The sequence below is a fragment of the Microplitis mediator genome, chromosome 3 (assembly GCF_029852145.1).
Source record: "Microplitis mediator isolate UGA2020A chromosome 3, iyMicMedi2.1, whole genome shotgun sequence".
Classification (NCBI taxonomy): Eukaryota; Metazoa; Arthropoda; class Insecta; order Hymenoptera; family Braconidae; genus Microplitis; species Microplitis mediator.
The window spans coordinates 23,938,668-23,957,475 of record NC_079971.1 but is presented as its reverse complement, the minus strand read 5'-3'; the positions used below and the strand labels follow the sequence as shown (position 1 = coordinate 23,957,475).

At 30.3% G+C, this 18,808-nt stretch overlaps 4 protein-coding genes across 4 annotated transcripts; 1 reads left to right on the top strand and 3 right to left on the bottom strand.

Annotated features, from left to right (window-relative positions):
* Positions 1 to 2,555: 2,555 nt before the first annotated feature.
* On the bottom strand, positions 2,556 to 6,464 carry LOC130665497 (NADH dehydrogenase [ubiquinone] 1 beta subcomplex subunit 5, mitochondrial). Its single transcript, XM_057465918.1, has 3 exons — positions 6,306 to 6,464; positions 5,843 to 6,060; positions 2,556 to 2,933 (listed from the first exon to the last, which is right to left on the bottom strand). The coding sequence occupies exons 1-3, from the start codon at positions 6,391 to 6,393 to the stop codon at positions 2,676 to 2,678; spliced, it is 564 nt and encodes a 187-aa protein (XP_057321901.1). The 5' UTR covers positions 6,394 to 6,464; the 3' UTR covers positions 2,556 to 2,675.
* Positions 6,465 to 8,383: 1,919 nt separating this feature from the next.
* LOC130664914 (uncharacterized) lies at positions 8,384 to 10,336 on the bottom strand. The gene has a single exon (XM_057465100.1). The coding sequence runs from the start codon at positions 10,311 to 10,313 to the stop codon at positions 8,460 to 8,462; it is 1,854 nt and encodes a 617-aa protein (XP_057321083.1). The 5' UTR covers positions 10,314 to 10,336; the 3' UTR covers positions 8,384 to 8,459.
* Positions 10,337 to 12,966: 2,630 nt separating this feature from the next.
* LOC130665175 (histone H1, orphon-like) lies at positions 12,967 to 13,960 on the bottom strand. Its single transcript, XM_057465470.1, has one exon. It carries the CDS (start codon positions 13,907 to 13,909, stop codon positions 13,262 to 13,264), a length of 648 nt encoding a protein of 215 aa, XP_057321453.1. The 5' UTR covers positions 13,910 to 13,960; the 3' UTR covers positions 12,967 to 13,261.
* A 3,389-nt stretch (positions 13,961 to 17,349) lies between these two features.
* Positions 17,350 to 18,459, top strand: LOC130666001 (cyclin-T-like). The gene has a single exon (XM_057466632.1). It carries the CDS (start codon positions 17,350 to 17,352, stop codon positions 18,457 to 18,459), a length of 1,110 nt encoding a protein of 369 aa, XP_057322615.1.
* The last annotated feature ends 349 nt before the right edge of the window (positions 18,460 to 18,808 follow it).

Genomic DNA, 18,808 nt, shown 5'->3' with positions numbered 1-18,808 from the left:
TATTTTTTAAAAATAGATGAGCGTATTTTTGATTAAATATTCAAATTTTTGTATGAATAAATATCGCGTTACAGGTGACATTAGGGCGTATCAGCATAAGATTCCGTTGGAAAATTTTTTTTTTCGACTTGGGATATAAAAATAAAAAAATATAAATTTTGAATTTTTCTAATACGCTCAGTAGCTCACCCTAAAAATCATGAGGGCTATGAAAAAAAAATCCAAAACGAAAATTGTTTTATTCAGTTTCAAACTGAAATAGAATTTTCCCGGTAAAAAAAATTCGAAATTTAAAAAAAATTCAAAAGTTTATTTTGGTACTTAGGGTTGACGAATAGAAGGATTCAAAAAAAATTTCTAGGCGCGCTTTTGGTCCCGGGAACAAGGACGTAAAAAAAATCGAAAATTTGTGTTTTTATATTTTTAGATAAATAGTATATTACATATCAATGCAGGAAAGTTGGACATTTCTGTCCGCGTGTGTAATTGACCGGTGACAAACACGCGAATGTCGTACTTTCTTCGGTGTGTATACGATTTTTCACCGGATCTCCACCTGAAAATTAAAATTTTTGCTTCTGTATGCGAAAAAATGGCGCATGCGCCAATTTTTATCATTCAAATTCTTGCGAACGAAAAGAACGACCGTCTTCTCTCTTATAATCACAGCAGGAATTCAAACTTTCAGCGCAGAAATGGTGAAAAATTCAATAATAAGGAAAAAAAAAATAATAGGACCGTCAAAATTAAGAAATTGACAGAACATTTCATAGTTTTAACTTTATTTCGACTACAGTTTAAAAATCATCAAACCTGCAGCGATGTATCAAATTTAAAATTTTCAATAGCGTAATTTCCTGTAGAAAAAAAAATATGATGTTTCCAAAAGTTATTTTTTCTCTAAGCGTATGATTAAATGTTGGATCAAATAATTAACGTCATTAATTATATTTACTTATAGATAAGATAAATGAATAATGTTTTATAAAGAATTAGTTTTAAATTTTAGATAAAAAAAAGTTCTAATTATTTTTGCCTTGACAGGAGTTATCAGATATTGTCGATTGAGTTTTTTTCGGAATCAAAATCCCTAAATACCAACTACAGGCCGCACTACTCCCTGATTAAACAACTGAATTAAAAATTTAAATTCTGCTCAACTTTGTCGAATTCTGTAAAACAAAATTCAAAAATTGAAAATTTAAATTCTGTTAAATTCGGTAAGACAAAATTTAAAAGAATTCAAGGATTATTTTCGAAATTATACAGAATAGATTTATTTCAATTTGTTTTAATTTGGATAAATTCTAGTTTCCTTGTCGAATTAAACAGAATTCTTTTTTAAGTTAGGTTCCGAATCAACAGAATTTATCTGAATTATATAGAATTGAAATTCAATTCTGTTTAATTTGATCGAATTCAGATGTTTAGTCAGGGCTGTCTAATAGGGTGGGCCGAAAATCCGCTTTTTTTAAATTTTCATTATTAATACCAAAAATATTACTCCTCGTACAAAAAAAATTTTTTCGAAAATCAAAAAAATTTTTAGGTCGATATCTCAGGCTCGCCAAATCCCGCTAAAGTTAAAAGTTGTTTAAAATTTTTTTTCCAACACATTTTGATCGGAAATTTAATTCTCTACAAAAAAAGATCCTATGATAAAATTACGTAAAGTTGATAGTTACTCAGATAATTGCAATTTTGCTCTAAAAAATGAAATTTTTCAAGATACTATTACTTTTTCAGGGTAAAAAATAAATTTTATCATAAAAATTTCGTAGGAAATTCAATTTTCTACAAAACAGACCTAATAAAAATTTATTTAAAGTTGATAGTTACAAAGAAAATATCAATTCTTGGTGAAAACGACCAAAAAACGAGAAATGTGACAATCTAAACATAAAACTGCCAGTTTCTGAATAACTATAAATTTCAAATTTTTACCAAAAGACCAATTTTGTAAGAAATTTGATTTTCCATGAAATTTATATGATAAAATTCATATTTTACCCTGAAAAAGTGATGATATCTTGAAAAATTATATTTTTTATAACAAAATTGCAATTATCTCAGTAACTATCAACTTTACGGAATTTTATGATAAGACCTTTGGTGTAGAGAATTAAATTTCCGATCAAAATAAGTTGGAAAAAAATTTTAAACAACTTCTAACTTTAGCGGGATTTGGCGAGTCTAAGATATCGACCTAAAATTTTTTTTGTTTTCCGAAAAATTTTTTTTTGTACAAAGAAAAATATTTTCGGTATTAATAATGAAAATTAAAAAAAAGCGTATTTTCGGTCCACCCTACTGTCTAATCTAGCGAAGTTTTTTTATTTTTTTATAATATTAGTTTGTTTGTGAGAAAAACTCGGGCAAAATTTCCACCTACTGCGCAAGTGCAACAAAGATAGAACCGTACAAAGACAGTGGGTTTGAGTGCAATAGAGAAATGAGTGCGAGCTCCTCAAGTAAATTTTGTAATTCAAACAATTCGATGAGCGTAAGATAAAAATGGAATAGTTGAGGTTTCTTTTAATCAAAACAATAAAAAGTTACTTATCAAATAATTTATTATGACACTGTACAATGATCCAATCGAACTATATATTTCTATGATAAACATTCATCTCTAAACTGTGTATCCCAGATAGTAAAAAGACGAGGGATATATTTTAATCGGCGTGACCGGCGTAAAGTTCGGCTTCATCTTTTTCACCTTGAGCTTGTCTTCTTACGTATTTAGCGTTGGTGTAGGGCTCGTAGTAATAGTACTGGTAGTCAACTCTGTCTCTCATCAGATCCAGTACCCGCTGTTCGAGTTCACGCAGTTTAGAAACTTCCTGTTCGGCCCAAATGAAATGCATGTATTTTTCGTACTCCATTTGATCTGATGGAAACACGTAACGTGCCAACCATCTAGATATCGGATGCTAGAACAAATATTTATTTTTAATTTTTTAATTTATCAGTAATTTTGAATTGTAAAAAAATTTTTACAAAATAAAAATTTAATATTTAAGGTGAGAGACCCATTACCCGCTCACTTTTAATCGGAGTGAGATTAAACCACTCAATATAAATTGCTAAATGAAATGAAAAATCTTTTTTTTTTTAAGTTATTTTTTGTAGTTTTAAATATTAGAATATAATTATAATTTAAAGAATAATGTTGATAAGTAATTATTATTAATTTTTAAAATAAGCTCGTGAGTGCACCCATAGTCGCTCACTAAAAGTTGTCATGCGCCATCTCTCGATCAACACATGGCCCCATACTCGCTCAAAGACAATATCAAATTGAACTGTCATAAGTTCATTGATTTGGATAATAATTTATAAAATATATAACTTTATTTTATTTTCACAAATTTAAAATATATATTGAATTACATATAATTATAACAGTTATTAAAAAGTTTAACGTAACCTAATTTTGATGTAACGAACGAACGTTAAAGTAAAAAATGGCCGGCTCTGCGCGATTTTGAAAACAGCCACTTAATTTAAATTTTTAATAAATTATAAAATATTTTGATACGTCATATTATAATATATTGAGATTTACGAATAATTATTTATCAATGATCATTTTTTTACTTGAAATTTTTTTATATAAAAATTATGAAAACGCATTGATTAGTTAAAGTGAGCGACTAGTGGTACTGATCGGGTTTAGGATCTTTTACCTTAAGGGAACAAAGGGGCTGAGATAAAAAAAAATGAGGATATTTTCGTGATTTTTTTTTCAGAGTTACTTCTTTATTAACATTCTTAAAATTTGAGACACTATTAAGCAACATTCTAAGAATATTCTGCTAAATTTTCGGAAAAAAATATTGAAAAATAAGCCAGTGGCAGTGGGGAGAGACGAGTCACGAAAAAAAAGTCTCCATGCCGTAGGCAGGATAACTCATGACTGCCTCATCTGAAATAAAAAAACCAAAAAGATTTCTTTACTACGTAAGTTTATCTTGGATCTGAACGAAGGAATAAACAGAATATTAATTTTTGAATTTTTGGTAAAGGTGCAATCAAAAAACTCTGATTTTTGCCAAGAATTGCTCCTTTTGTTTAATTAAAAAATAAGTAGTTATTGAAAAAAAAAATCCTTCGTTCAAATCTAAGATAAACTTGTGTACTAAAGAAATCTTTTTGGTTTTTTTATTCCAGATGAGGCAGTCATGAATTATCCTGCCTACGGCATAGAGACTTTTTTTAAGTGACTCGTCTCTCCCCACTACCACTGGCTTATTTTTCAATATTTTTTTCCGAAAATTTAGCAGAATATTCTTGGAGTGTCGCTTAATAATGTTACAAATTTTAAGAATTTTAATAAGGAAGGTATTCTGAAAAAAAAATCACAAAATTATCCTCTTTTTTCTGTATCTCAGACTCCTTTGCCCCCTTAAAACAGAAATGATTTTTTATTTCTTTAGCAATTTTTATTGAGTGGATTAATCCCTCTAAAGAAGAGTGAGCCAGTAATGGATCTTTTACCTTAACAGTAATAATAATATGAGTGTGAATGTAATATTATTGAAGTTAGCAGACAATTAATAGTTTTCGGATTTATTTTTCAACAAGTCAATTACAAAAAGAAAAAAACTAAAAATATGCACATGAAGAAAATTTAAAAAACTACAGGTGCATTTTTTTTAAACATTTTTTTTTTACAATTCATTGCTTAAAAAAGAATCCAAAAATTATTGGACGTCTGCTAACTTTAGGATCATGTGAATGTAGAAGGAAACTGAAGTTAGCCGACGTCTATCCGTGTAAAAAAAATTCGTTCCAAAAAGATTCCACTAAAGTTCCGTATGTGGAACTTCTAAACATGAGACAGATTAGAACTTCGAATGGAACTTTTTTGGAACGTTAGTAATTTTGATGGTAACGAAAAAACGATTTTATGAGCAAATTTAGAGTTAAAATAGGACGTTTTTGGAACTTTTGTGGAAAACATTCCAAAATCACTGTTTCTGCATCTTTTGTCGAATAAAGACGTTCTAGAAACATGCCAAAATAGATAAAAAATCACTACTTTTGAATTTTTTACAGAACAAAAAAAAACGTCCATAAAAAATTCCAAAAACGTCCTTTTTTTACTCTAAATTTGCTCATAAAAACTTTTTTTTTACCATCAAAATTACTCACGTTCCAAAAAAGTTCTATTCGAAGTTCTAATCTGTCTCATGTTTAGAAGTTCCACATGCAGAACTTTTTTGAAATCTTTTTGGAACGAATTTTTTTTACACGGGTAATAATTTTTTGATTTCTTTTTAAACGATAAATAATAAAAAAAATATTTGAAAAAATTACACCTGTAGTTTTTTAAATTTTCTACATGTGCATATTTTTAGTTTTATTTTTTTTTTTTAAATTAAGTCGTTCAAACAAAAATTCTAAAATTTTTAACTGTCTGTTAACTTCAGGATCATAATGTAACATATCAGACAAATTTAAAATTATTAATAAATCGAATAAATAATTAATCAAATAAAATTTTAAAAAATTTTGAAATTAATAAGTGCATTTTTATAATTTTTTTTTTTTTAATTATTTACCTTATTTATTTATAATTTTAAATTTGCCTGATGTCTGCTATATTCACACTCGTATAATAATAATATAATACTGAAATTAGCCGACGTCGATTAATTTAAAAATTTTTTTTTTCAAGATAAATTACAAAAAAAAATTATTTAAAAAAATTACACTTATAGTTTTTTAAATTTTCTACAAGTGCATATTTTTATTTTTTTTTTTTTAATTGATTTGTTGAAAAAAAAATCCGAAAATTGTTAATTGTCTGCTAACTGTGGAGTCATATAATAATTACCCGATAATATTCCCAGTGCTTTGGAGTATAACCCTCGGGAATTTCCGTAAGAGTTGCAGGCCCAATAAAAATATTTACACAAAAAACAAAAATTGAAAGAGGAATTACTCCAAGCATAACATAAAAATGTAATAAATCTTTTGTTTTATCCCAATGCCAACGGGTTGGTGCCAGTGGGAAAATTCTGTGATGTCCACCGGACATAAATCTTGTAACCACTAAAAATAAAAATTAATTGATAATTAATCGATTGATAAATCACCTGCTGCCTGCAAACCAGTTATTTTTTGTAATTAATTATCGATAATAATTAATAAACAATAACAATAAACAATTCTGTTTTGATTCGACAAAATGTTGATGACAGAATTGCGTAACGGACTCGGTCGATGACGAATTCGAGGTAAATAAAATATGATAAATTATTTAAAGTAGTGGCAAGTAAATGAATATAAATATTTACCATTTTGTAGAGGCTGACTTGGTCTTGCAAACTTCTGTCGAGCTAAAATTTGGCCTGCGCCACGGAACAATCCACTCCACGCCGCCATGTTTTAGTTTCCGATTGTGGTCGGCACGAGTGTGGACTGTAGAGACACAGAGAACAAAATTACAGCTGATTCGTAAGTAATTTCGCGGACGGGAGCGACATCTACAGACCGTTTTTTAAAATAATATTTAGTGGAATATTTTAACCTTCGTTTGATGAAATAGGAAATGAAAAAAAATAATTTCCTGGAAAATAAGCGGGAAATATTCAATTTTTTAAATAAGTCAGAGGAAAAATTAATGACACTGAAGTTAGCAGATGTCTAATAATTTTTTGATTTTTTTTTTTTTGACGATAAAACATAAAAAAAAATATTTGAAAAAATTGCACCTGTGGTTTTTAAAATTTTCTACGTGTGCATATTTTTATTTTATTTTTTTTTATTGAATCACTACACTGTAAAAAATCACCGGAGTAAGTCCAAGCGGTGTAGGTGTTAAAATCGGCGGTGTTAAATTTCAACATCGAAAGCGGTGTGAAAATTACGCCGCCGCCGGTGTAAATATTCTGTACCGGTGTTAAAAAAAAATATCCGGTGTTAAAATAACGCCGCTGCTGGTGTAAATATTCTAGACCGGTGTTAAAATAACGCCGCCGCCGGTATAGATATTCTTTACCGGTGTTAAAATATTTTACTTTGTAAATATTTTTACTTACTCGATCACTCTACTTGTTAATAAAGGATATTCTTTATTAATTTTCATAAAGAACTGACATTTCTTGTGTTTTACAATCTTTAAAGTTAATACTCCAAGCGGACGCAATTTACCCCGCTTTTACACCGATTTTACTCCGCTTTTACACCGGTTATCCCGATTTAACACCGGTATTTTCAACACCGGTGAATTACTCCTCCTACACCGGTGTAATTTTATTTTAACACCGGGCGGAGTTAAAATGAGTCCATTTTTAACACCGCTCTTTTTACAGTGTATGAAATATGATCAATGTAAGTGAACTTTTTATAATAAATTTAATTCACACTGGCATTATAAATTCAGCCAACAAAAAATTTGAATCCATATCAATATTTTTATTTTAAATTATACTCAAGTTCGGACGTTGATGAAAATAAAAAAATATGTACAAATTTTATATATTTCTAGACAAAAAAATCCGAAATTTGGTACTAGGAATTTTTGATTATAATATATAAATATTACGGGAGATTTCCTTAAAGTAACATTAAAACCAAATTTTAAATTTGTAATGATAAACTTTTTTTCGTAACCCAGGCTATTTTTCCCGCCACTCTATTACTCACTCATTGGTTCGCAGATACCGACGTTTATATTGTTGTTATTATTTCACGTCGGTTTCTGCGATCCAATCACAGCTCAGGAAATATTTCCTCTGCGTTATAAATTTTTTCATTGGCTCGCTGATACCGACGTTATTACTATTGTTGTTATTTTACGCTAAAAAAAATTACTTGATAAATGTTAGATATTTTTAATTTTCTTAGACATTTAAAAGTGGACATCAATATTGAAAAAATATTGGAGCAAGGATTTAAGTTAAGGGAGACGAAGCTTTAATCGGTTTTTTTTAAAACTCTACCGATAATAATTTGTAGAAAATGAAATTGTCAACAAAAAAAAACCTGTAACATTTTATGATAAGTCTTATAGTTTCGCCGGAAAAGTGGAAAGATCTCGAACTTTACTTCGAGATTTAATAACTTTTGAACAGGTGGATTTATCAAAAAATGATAAGAGACCTTTTTTGTAGAGCGTTCAATTTCCTATAAAAACATGTCTTGATCTATTCGACCTATTGATTTGTTAACGAGTTAAAAATACTCAAAGTAAAAAAAAAATTTCCCGTGTTATTTAAATGAGAAATCGGATTTTTAAATGGGCTAGGTCTGTAATCGACGTAGAATTTTTTTTCTTGCGCGAAAATTTTTTTTTTGTTTGTGTTGAGCTATGATTTTTTCCACATGCACTAAATTAAATTCTAAATCTATGTCGTCTTCTGTGAAAACCAACCATTTGTTTAAAAAAAAAACGGACTAATAATTGTCAATTAATCATCAAAATCGGTCATTATTGTCGAGCAGATTAATCAAGCAACTCGTTTTTCATACATCATTGTTTCAATATTTCTATCCCAAACAGTACCTTTATAAGCGATAGAGTCTGTCTCAGTAGGATTAGAGCTCCCGAGCAAGATAACTTTATCATTCTGCTTGACTGTAAAATACTCTGGCATTTTTTTCGACTCTATCAAATATCTAAAATTCCGATACTCAAATGTAAAATTATCTGATGCATCAATATTCATTTTACTTTTAACTCCATCGTCAATCAGCATTCTCCAATTAAATGTTACAGTTTCGCCCGGTTGGATGCTAACACACCCGTCGGTTAATTTTATCGTCGTCTGGTCAATTGAACACTTTAACAGACCACTATTGCTTTTATCATCATACCGAAATTTAACTGCAACATCGTATCGATTATTGATTCTATAAATCGACTCCAATCCATTGTCCGTCACGATCCCAACTTCTAACACATGACAATTAATTAAATTGTCAATCAAATATTCCGATCTCCAGAATAAAAGATCGTAAGTTTTCAAGCGCCCAATAAAATTGTATTCACTTTTCGAACTGTAGAATTTTTTAACTGAAGACTCGAGTACCGGACATTTATCGTCTGCATAAGAAATTATTCCCGGTTCATTTTTTAAAACATTCCAATTAACAAAGTCGGCATAACTTTGATCTTTAAAATAAAACTTCCGTAATTGGATCCAACCCAAAGCTTCCAGAAAAACATTTCCAATGTCTTTTTCGAAACTCGCAATTCCCGGCTGCTGAATCCTCACGGAAAATGAAAATTTATCAGTTTTGAACAGACCGATTCCACCAAATGGGAATATAAATAGACCCAATGTACCCGTAATGCCCCAATACGGGTACTGACTAGTTCTCATAGCGTCGATGGACATCAGTCCAAGGGTCGTATAATTAATCGACGGATGGAGAAGTTTCGGAATCAGTTTCTTGCTGAAATCGTACAGATTCGATGGCAAATTGAGACTCGAGGAAACGGCAACATAAAAATCAGGAAATTGTAACGAGTTGACAAGGCCGAAAAATTCACTATAATTTATTACGTCATCATGCATCACGGCTGATAAATCTTGATAAATTCCTTTGCTAATTTTATCACCTTTGTTATACTTTTTTGATAAATAATTTTTCAGATCAGTAAATTTATGATTACTTATGTCTGCCAAAAAAGCCGGGTAATTATAAAAATAATTCGTCACCAAACGGGGAACCGACATATTTATAAAATCTATCACGGGGTCAAAGTCATCAAATTTAAGCTCCAAGTCCACGGAAGGTATTAATTTTATGATCGTTCGATGACATTTGAGATTTAATTCGTCATCGGTACCGATTATTTGGTACATTGAGAATAACGTTGGCAAATTGATCCAGAAAAGTCGCCATGCATTATCCCAGGGTATTTTGTCGTTGGTGAATTTTCGAGGCAAAGTATTCAGAAGTCGCTTGATAATGTCTTCGACTATTTTCAAATTTTTTTTTATGTCATCTGTGACAGGTTCATCATCAATCGTGATCGAATTCCAAAGCAGCACGATGGCAAATCCAGTCAATTCCGCCAATTTTTCTGCTCGATATTGCCAGTTTCGAAAATCGTTGTGTGGTGTTTGTTTCGGATCGAATGAATAGTTTTTGATTCTCAATTCATCTTCGTCTCTTATTTCATTGTTTACTGTACTAAATAATCTGAGGTTTCTTTTCAAATCTAAGATGGCAATATCACGCTCTCTTCGATTCATTATGTGTAATTGAGTATCATCTCGAAGTAAAAAGAATAGTGTTATGAATATAAGTCCTGTAATAGTTATTATTAATGATATTATTAAGTATATGTCCATTGTAGAAGGTTAATTACAATATTATCAATTGATTCTTCTAATAGAATACTTTAATTTACGTTTTGGCTTGAACATTTACTATGGCAAACTTGTAATATGTTTATATGGTTATATAATTTTAATAGTAATGAGTAATAGCATTCATTTGGGTAAATGTATGTTTGATCAGTGTATATATATTAGACTGATTCAAAAAAATCGACTAATTTTTTTTTTCTTCATTATATCGAAAATATTGTTGGAAATGATGAAAAAAAAATACTGTGAAAGTTTGAGCTCTTAATATGAATATTAACAACTGCCGCATCGCGATTTTCTATTTCCCGTTTAAATAACATGGGAAAATTTATTTTTTAAGCTTTGGAATTTTGTAGCTCACGGTGTGACCGATACTTTCGAATGTTCAAGACATATTCTTATGGGAAATTTGACGCTCTACAAAAAAGGTCTCTTATAATTTTTCGATATTTTTATTTCTTCAAAAGTAATTCGAAGTTAAAGTTAGATTGACGATAAATTTTCACATTTTTTAAATTTTTTGACGCAACCATCAACTTTATCCGAAAATTTTAGAGGACATTTTTTGTAGAGCATTTTATTTCCTACAACTTATCTTCAAGAAAATTTTCAATATTCCTCATAGGTCGTAAGTTATGCGCAATTAACTGAAAATTTAATATAATTAATTTTAATCAACAAAGTTTTGATTATTTAAGAAAATTTTCAGTTAATTGCAAATAACATACGACTTATGAGAAATATCGAAAATTGTCTCTAAGATAAGTTGTAGGAAATAAAATGCTCTACAAAAAATGTCCTCTAAAATTTTCGGATAAAGTTGATGGTTGCGTCAAAAAATTTAAAAAATGTGAAAATTTATCGTCAATCTAACTTTAACTTCGAATTTCTTTTGAAGAAATAAAAATATCGAAAAATTATAAGAGACCTTTTTTGTAGAGCGTCGAATTTCCCATAAGAATATGTCTTGAACATTCGAAAGTATCGGTCTCACCGTGAGCTACAAAATTCCAAAGCTTAAAAAATAAATTTTCCCATGTTATTTAAACGGGAAATAGAAAATCGCGATGCGGCAGTTGTTAATATTCATATTAAGAGCTCAAACTTTCACAGTATTTTTTTTTCGTCATTTCCAACAATATTTTCGATATAATGAAGAAAAAAAAAATTAGTCGATTTTTTTGAATCAGTCTAATATATGTAATAAGTGAAATATTTTTAATTAATAGTCTTATGGAAGATGACCCTGAAAGTAGCAGATATCCGACGGAAAATTAGTTTAGCTAGGGATATCTAGGGTAATAATAAAGTTACCATAAATTTGAAAGTTGCCACTTGTTCATTGGCTCGAGATCTTTAAGTGGTAGATTTCAAAATTTTTTTTTTAATATGGAAGCTGTATATAGGCAATAATTTTTAATTATTTTTAACTTCCCGCAAAGAAAATTGCAAATTTTCAAAAAACGGTTCGATTTTCAAAAATCGAGTTTTCATCAGATCTCGACGTTTTGAGGACCTAGGAAGCTACTCTGACTATTCCCGGATGGACGTCCGTGTGTATAAACTTTTTTTGTCCGACGATATCTTTGGAACGAATCAACCGATTTGAACATACTTGGCGGAAATCGAACGGGCTCACCAAAATTTAGAATTGATTAGATTTTGGGGTAGATCAGTCATGTAGTTCACGAGTTATACGAAGAATAAAAACTAAAATTTTTTTTTATTTTTGGTTTTTTGCGTAGAACTTATAAACCACTTGTCCGATTCACCTTAAAATGTAATCAGTTTTAAGTCTTGTTGAGCCCTTTCGATTGCCACCAAGAACGTTCAAATTGGTTCATTCCATCCAAAGATATTGTCGGACAAAAATTATAATTTTTGAGTGAAGCTATGTTTTACTGGCCTAACAAATTTTTGAGCTCGAAGAACTCAAAAATTTACAAGTAATAGTTTCCAAGTTCCCTGAGCTCGAAAACAGCGGGAAGTTTTGGGGCTGGCCCGCAGGGTCAGGCGGTTTTCAGATTTTTTTTTATACAAATGATTTCACGAAAACAAATAGGGTAAAAAAATTATAATACTGAAATTAGCCAACGTCTAATAATTTTTAGATTTAAAAAAAAAACGATAAATTATAAAAAAAAATATTTTAAAAAAATGCACTTGTAGTCCTTTAAATTTTTTTACATGTGCATATTTTTAGTTTTTTTTTTTCTTCAAATTTTTTTGTTAAAAAAAAAATCAAAAAATTTTTAATTGTCTCTCAACTTCAGTATCGTAAAAAATTTGATCTGGTTTTGGCTGAACTGGACTGCATTTGGACTAATTGGTCTATTTCTGATCTTTTACAAAAATTTTAAGCTATTTTTGATCTTGTGAAAAATAATTGCGTTACGGATAGACAAAACGAGTTTAATTTTTGAACTTGAAAAAAATTTAGTTCTGAAAATTTTCACAACAAAACTAGACCAAATCATGGACTCATAATATTTTTATTTGTGGACTATATCTATAAAAAATATTCCAAGTTCAAGAATTGATAACGTTTTGTTTACCATTTAATTAGTGTCTTTTTAAAAATTTCGACAGTTAAAGATAATTTGACAATTTCATTTTTTTGTTGTCATGACTGAATATTTATAATAAAAAATGAAAATAGTAAAATTACTCATGACATATCCAGAAATTAAAATTTTCAGTTGCGTTCTAAGTAATTACGGGACTTGAATAATGAAAATCTTCCGAAGTTTATGGATTTCACCGGAAACTGCTGAAATGACAATGAATTAATAGAAATCTAAAATTCGAGAATTTGAGCGTACAGCTGAGCCTCAGACTTGAAGAGTAGAATACGTTTTAAAAAATTTGGGTGGCCCTGAAAAGGGCCGTTGGGTTTATATTTTAAAATCAATCATCAATTAGTAATTATACTAATTTTTAGCAGCGGCTTTTTTAGCTGGAGACTTGGCAATTTTGGGAGCAGCCTTCTTAGGTTTCGGTGACTTGGGCTTCGCTGTTGGAGCCTTGGTTGCTTTCTTGGCCTTAGGAGAAGCTGCTGTTTTAGCTTTAGTTGGAGATTTAGCAGCCGGTTTTTTAGGTGAACTTGGTTTCTTGACTGGCGACTTTTTAGGTGACGCAGGCGACTTCGCAGTCTTGGTTTCACCAGATGCTTTCTTAGCTGCTGGTTTCTTGGCTGCAGGTTTTTTAGCAGCTGCTTTCTTTTCACCAGCAACTTTGGGTTTGGATGCTGCCTTGGTGGGTGCCAATTTAAATGACCCAGATGCGCCTTTTCCTTTGGTTTGAACCAGAGTTCCCTTGGTGACAGCTGACTTGAGGAACTTCTTAATGAACGGCGCTTGCTTGTCAACGTCAACCATATAGGTCACGGCGATATACTTCTTGATGGCCTGAAGTGATGATCCTCCACGTTCGCCAAGAGTTTTGATAGCAGCAGTGACCATTTCAGCGGCACTCGGGTGAGTGGCCTTCAGTGCTGGTTTCTTAGCGGCTGCTTTCTTTGGCGAGTCGACTTTAGCCGGAGCCTTCTCCTCAACTTGAGCTGAAGATGTCTCAGTCATCTTGATGATTAATAGCGAGATTTCTTTGTAAAAGAGATAAAGTTTCTGCAACTGACGTTAGTCGAATGTGGCGCCACTGAGTCGGAGCATTAGCCCAACACTTTTGCGCGGACCATGGAGAGAGACTGCTTCATTTCTCATAGAAATCGTGTTAGAAATTTTTGCGCAGCGGTATTAGAACCTCATATTTATTTACTGTTTTTTCCATAAATTTATTGGAAATTTAAAAAAGAAAAATTTTTTCCTTATAACAAAATGTTTGATAATAATTTTAAAAAATTAACTGAAGTCGGAAAATTATATATATGTAGTATATTTGGTATTTAACCAGAACGCGATGGGGGTGAGGATTGAGGGAGTCGCAATAATATTGTTAATAAAAAAATAAGTAAATATATAATCCCCATAAAAAGTATTTTTTAAACATCTCAAATGTTTATGACAGTCATATAAATTTTTACAACCAGTAAATATAATTTTTTATCTATGATATCTTTACTTATAGTTGAGTTTTCCAGGCAGAGTGGGATCGTACTCTCCATTCAAAATTATTCGCGTTGTAATTTATTGGGTTTTGGGAAATAAATAAAAAAAAATTTTATTTATAATAAATGATAAGGGATTATAGAAAAATAATTTTAATTAATGGGAAAATTATCTTGGCAAGTCTGGCCTTGAGTATCCATGAGTGTAAAATAAATATTCGCTCTTATATTGGTACAAATTTTTAATAGTAAAAATTTCTTAGAAACTTTATTGATATAAAATTCTTAAAATTTTCAAAATTTCAAGTAAGGAAGAAAAAAATCGGTTTATTAGTGGAAGTAGACAAAAAATATTGAAATATATTTTGAAAATTATGAATTTTTTTATTTGTCAATAGATTAGATGCATTCCTAGACTGACGTTGGCGATGAAATTGTGTATAGAATTAGATAAACAAAATAAGAGCTCTAGCACCCGACTATTTTTGGTATTTGTTTTTTAATTTTAAGATTATTTTGTGAAAAAAATTACCCGCAGAGAATTTTATAGTAAAAATTACCTAGAAATTTCAAGTAACGTTGGGGCGAGTCGATATTCTTAAGAATTTTATTAAATTATACTGTAGAAAATGGCCAGTTTTACTAAACTACAGTAATTTTTCTGACTTATTAAAAAATGTATTAATTTATTTGAATGTGTACAGTAAAAGAAAAAAAAAACTGGATCCACTAGAAAATTTATCGATTTAAATTTTAAAATTTCAACTTTTTTACTTTGTGTTACGCAGCATGGCAATTTTATCAAAATTTATTTCTCATTATTTTCATTTTAATTTCAAGCTCTTAAAAAAGTAGTGTTCTGATCGATTTCAAAAGCTCGACATTGAAATGAAAATAACTAGAAAACAATGCGGAATTTGAAAAAACTTTACTGATAATAATTTATAGGAAATAAAATTGCCTACAAAAAAGATCCTACGATATTTTATGATAAGTCTGATAGTTTTGCCGTAAAAGTAAAAAGATCTTGAAAATTACTATAACTTGACTTCGAGCTTTAATAACTTTAGAACAGATGGATTGATCGAAAAATGATAAGACACCTTTTTTGTAGGGCGTTCAATTTCCTACAAAATATGGATTAGTCATTTCGATCTATTAATTTTTTCACGAGTTAAAAATACTCAAAGTTAAAAAAAAAAAATTTCCCGTTTTATTTAAATGGGAAATCGAATTTTTTTATGAGCTAAGCCGCTACCAGTTTTTCTTGTATAGCAGTAAAAAAAAAAAAATAGCCTTAAAATGACATACCCTAGTATCCAACCTATTTTTTTCCATCTTTTTTTCCATTACAATTTTTTTTTTCATTTGTTGCTTTCATTTTATACTTTACTCAATACTCTAATTGAGTTTAATAAATTGCGAGATAGCCAGTAAAAATTTTAAAAATAAAATTAAATATGTTGCTTTGTCAAAATTACAAATTTCATACTGCCGTCATGCTACAATACGTATAGTAATTTTTCTATAAATTATTACGCAAAAAATATCGTAAAATTCTCCAAGTGTAGATTGAAAAATTCAAATAATTTTATTTTATTATTCCTGTAAGTAAATTAATTACACTAAAGTACCCAAGATATCAAAGAAAATCATCGAGTGTCAAAATTTTTATTACCTAGTAATTCCATAATTTTTATACGGCCACCGAAAATTATACAAAATTTCGCTTCCTGTCGCTAAGAAATTTCGCTCGTGACTTTGATTACATTGTCATTGGATCGCAGATACCGACGTAATTATTATTGTTATTATTTTGTATCGGTAACTGCGAGCCACTCACGGGTGAGAAAATTTCCCCTCTCCTTGAAAAATAATTTCATTGGCTCGCGGACACCGACGGAATTATTTTTATGATTATTTTGCATCGGTAACTGCGAGCCACTCACGAGTAAGAAAATTTCCCCTCTCCTTAAAAAAAAATTTTCATTGGCTCGCGGATACCGATACAACTATTATTGTTATTATTTTTTTCGAATTCTACGATCTAACAAAATTTTATGTAACTCTTTCACTATTTTCTTGGTTGACTGCGACACAAATTTTACCACCGATCTTTCCCGACGGAGATTCGGGAGATCCGAACCCTGGTCCATCCTGACCATGTCTGGTAAATTGGCTACATACACCCCCAATCTTTAAATCGTTTTTAAGTAAATAACAAACTGAAAAAATGGATGTTTGAAATTGAAACCTTGATGTCAACATAGGAAATAAATTTTATAATACACGTGATAAATTTTTAATTTTTAAATTACAATTTTAAAAATCAAAAAATTAATTTTTCCTGTATGGACAATAAAATTTAATATTTATTTTATAATTATTTACGTTTGAATTGTAAATGAAAAAATTATTATTTAGAATGATACTATTTACTGATGACCGTCATTATATTATTTGTCGCCTCTTAATGTACACAGTTAATTTATTTCCGTATACTTAAATTTTCAGATAATTTTAAATTCATTATTTGAGACTTCGGCATAAATATTTAATGACAAACTTAATTATTTGCCATCAGGTTCTTTACAGGAATGGTAATTACGTTCGCACCTAAATGTGCAGACTCTAATGACCATAATATTTTGAGTCATTAGTCTAATGACCTTTTCTACCTCAGGTACATTTCTTCAGCCCCAAACTATTACTTTTTAATTACCCCCATACCCATTATTGTGACAATTTCCTTTGTTATAAAATCCCTTAAATTTCAGTGTCTTCTCAATATTTTCACATTTTATTCTCGAACTCCATACCGAACAGTTCGTCTGAGAATATCTTAAAACTTACGGAAAAAACAAAATCGTGTTATTTTAAAGTTCATAAGCTGTTGCAGTGTAAAGTAAGACAGTTTGCAGTGAAGTTATTGACAGTGAAAAAGTGTGAATAAATATGGCCCAAAAATGGTACTTCAGTAAAGAAGAGTTGAAGAACTCTCCAAGCTCTAAGGATGGCATCAGCGCGGAGAAGGAGTTAGACCATAAACAACAAGCCGCTTACCTTATAAACGATTTGGGCAAGCGGCTAAAATTATCAGACGTCTGTGTGCATACTGCCATTGTGTATCTGCACAGATTTTTTATTCACCATTCATTGGCCAAGTTTCACCGATACGAGATTGCAACGGCGGCGATTTTTCTGGCGGCAAAGGTGGAAGAAGAGCCACAAAAATCACAGGCGGTCATCAGCGCTCTTCATGTCTGCCTAAACAAGTACAAAGAGCACCAAGTGGACATTACTTCTGCCGAGCGCCAGGAGAAGGTCAAGACACTAATTTCGAACGAGCGAATTCTTTTGGCAACACTTGGATTTCAGACGGGGGCTAATCACCCTCATCATTATATCAAGAAATTCTGTGGGGAAATAAAAGCTTGTAAGGAATTATGCAAGATTTTTCTGCAGATGGCAAATTATACATTACAAATGACGTCAATGTGCCTGAAATATAAACCGGCAGTTGTGGCGTCATATTGTATTTATTTCACCATCCAATCGTCGCAGTGGAAGATTCCCCAAGTCATAGACGGGAATCTTTGGTTTTGGCTGCTCGATACCAAGGTGACCTTCGATTTGCTAATAAAGATGGACAGGGAGTTCAAAGCGGTTTTGGATAAAATGTCACCCAGAATAAAAAACCGGGTGATGCGATTATTTAAAAACCAATCAGTCACAGTGAGTGCAGTGAATCAGATAGCGACGACCCCCAGTTCATCGGATCCAGAAAATGTTTCTGGTAAACCTGAAGTCGAGAAGCCAAGGTCTCGACAAAAAATCAGCTATCACGAGTATCGTGATAGACTGATGAAGAAGAAATCTGCGGAGTCAGATGGGTCATCAACTTCTTCACCTCCAACTGATGTAGAAGTTCAGGATGATTCTATTGGAAGTACCTGCCAACTTTTACCCTCAACTGAAGCAGATCTGGACCACAGCCGTAAGCGTCCAAATAATTTTGACACGGGCAGTATTTTGTGTTCTGCTAAAAGACGTAAGCTTTTGTAATTTTAATAAGTTTTTAATTTTTTGTATATAATTACTTATCATAAAGATATTTTTGTTGTAAAATATTATTGTAGGTTTTATTATTTTCATAAATTAAATATTAAGTATTTCATGTAAATAGTATAATTTAATTGTATATATTAATCGTAATTATATTTTAAAAATTTACTTTTTATTTAATAAGTTTAATATATTTTTTGTAAATAATTAAATAATAATATAATTAAAATTAATGATAATGCACCATAGACTTAATCATGTCTTTTGAAAAATAAAATATTAATATAACGAAATCCTCCTTTTGTTTTGATTTTAATATAATTAATTATTTTATATAAGTAATTTTATT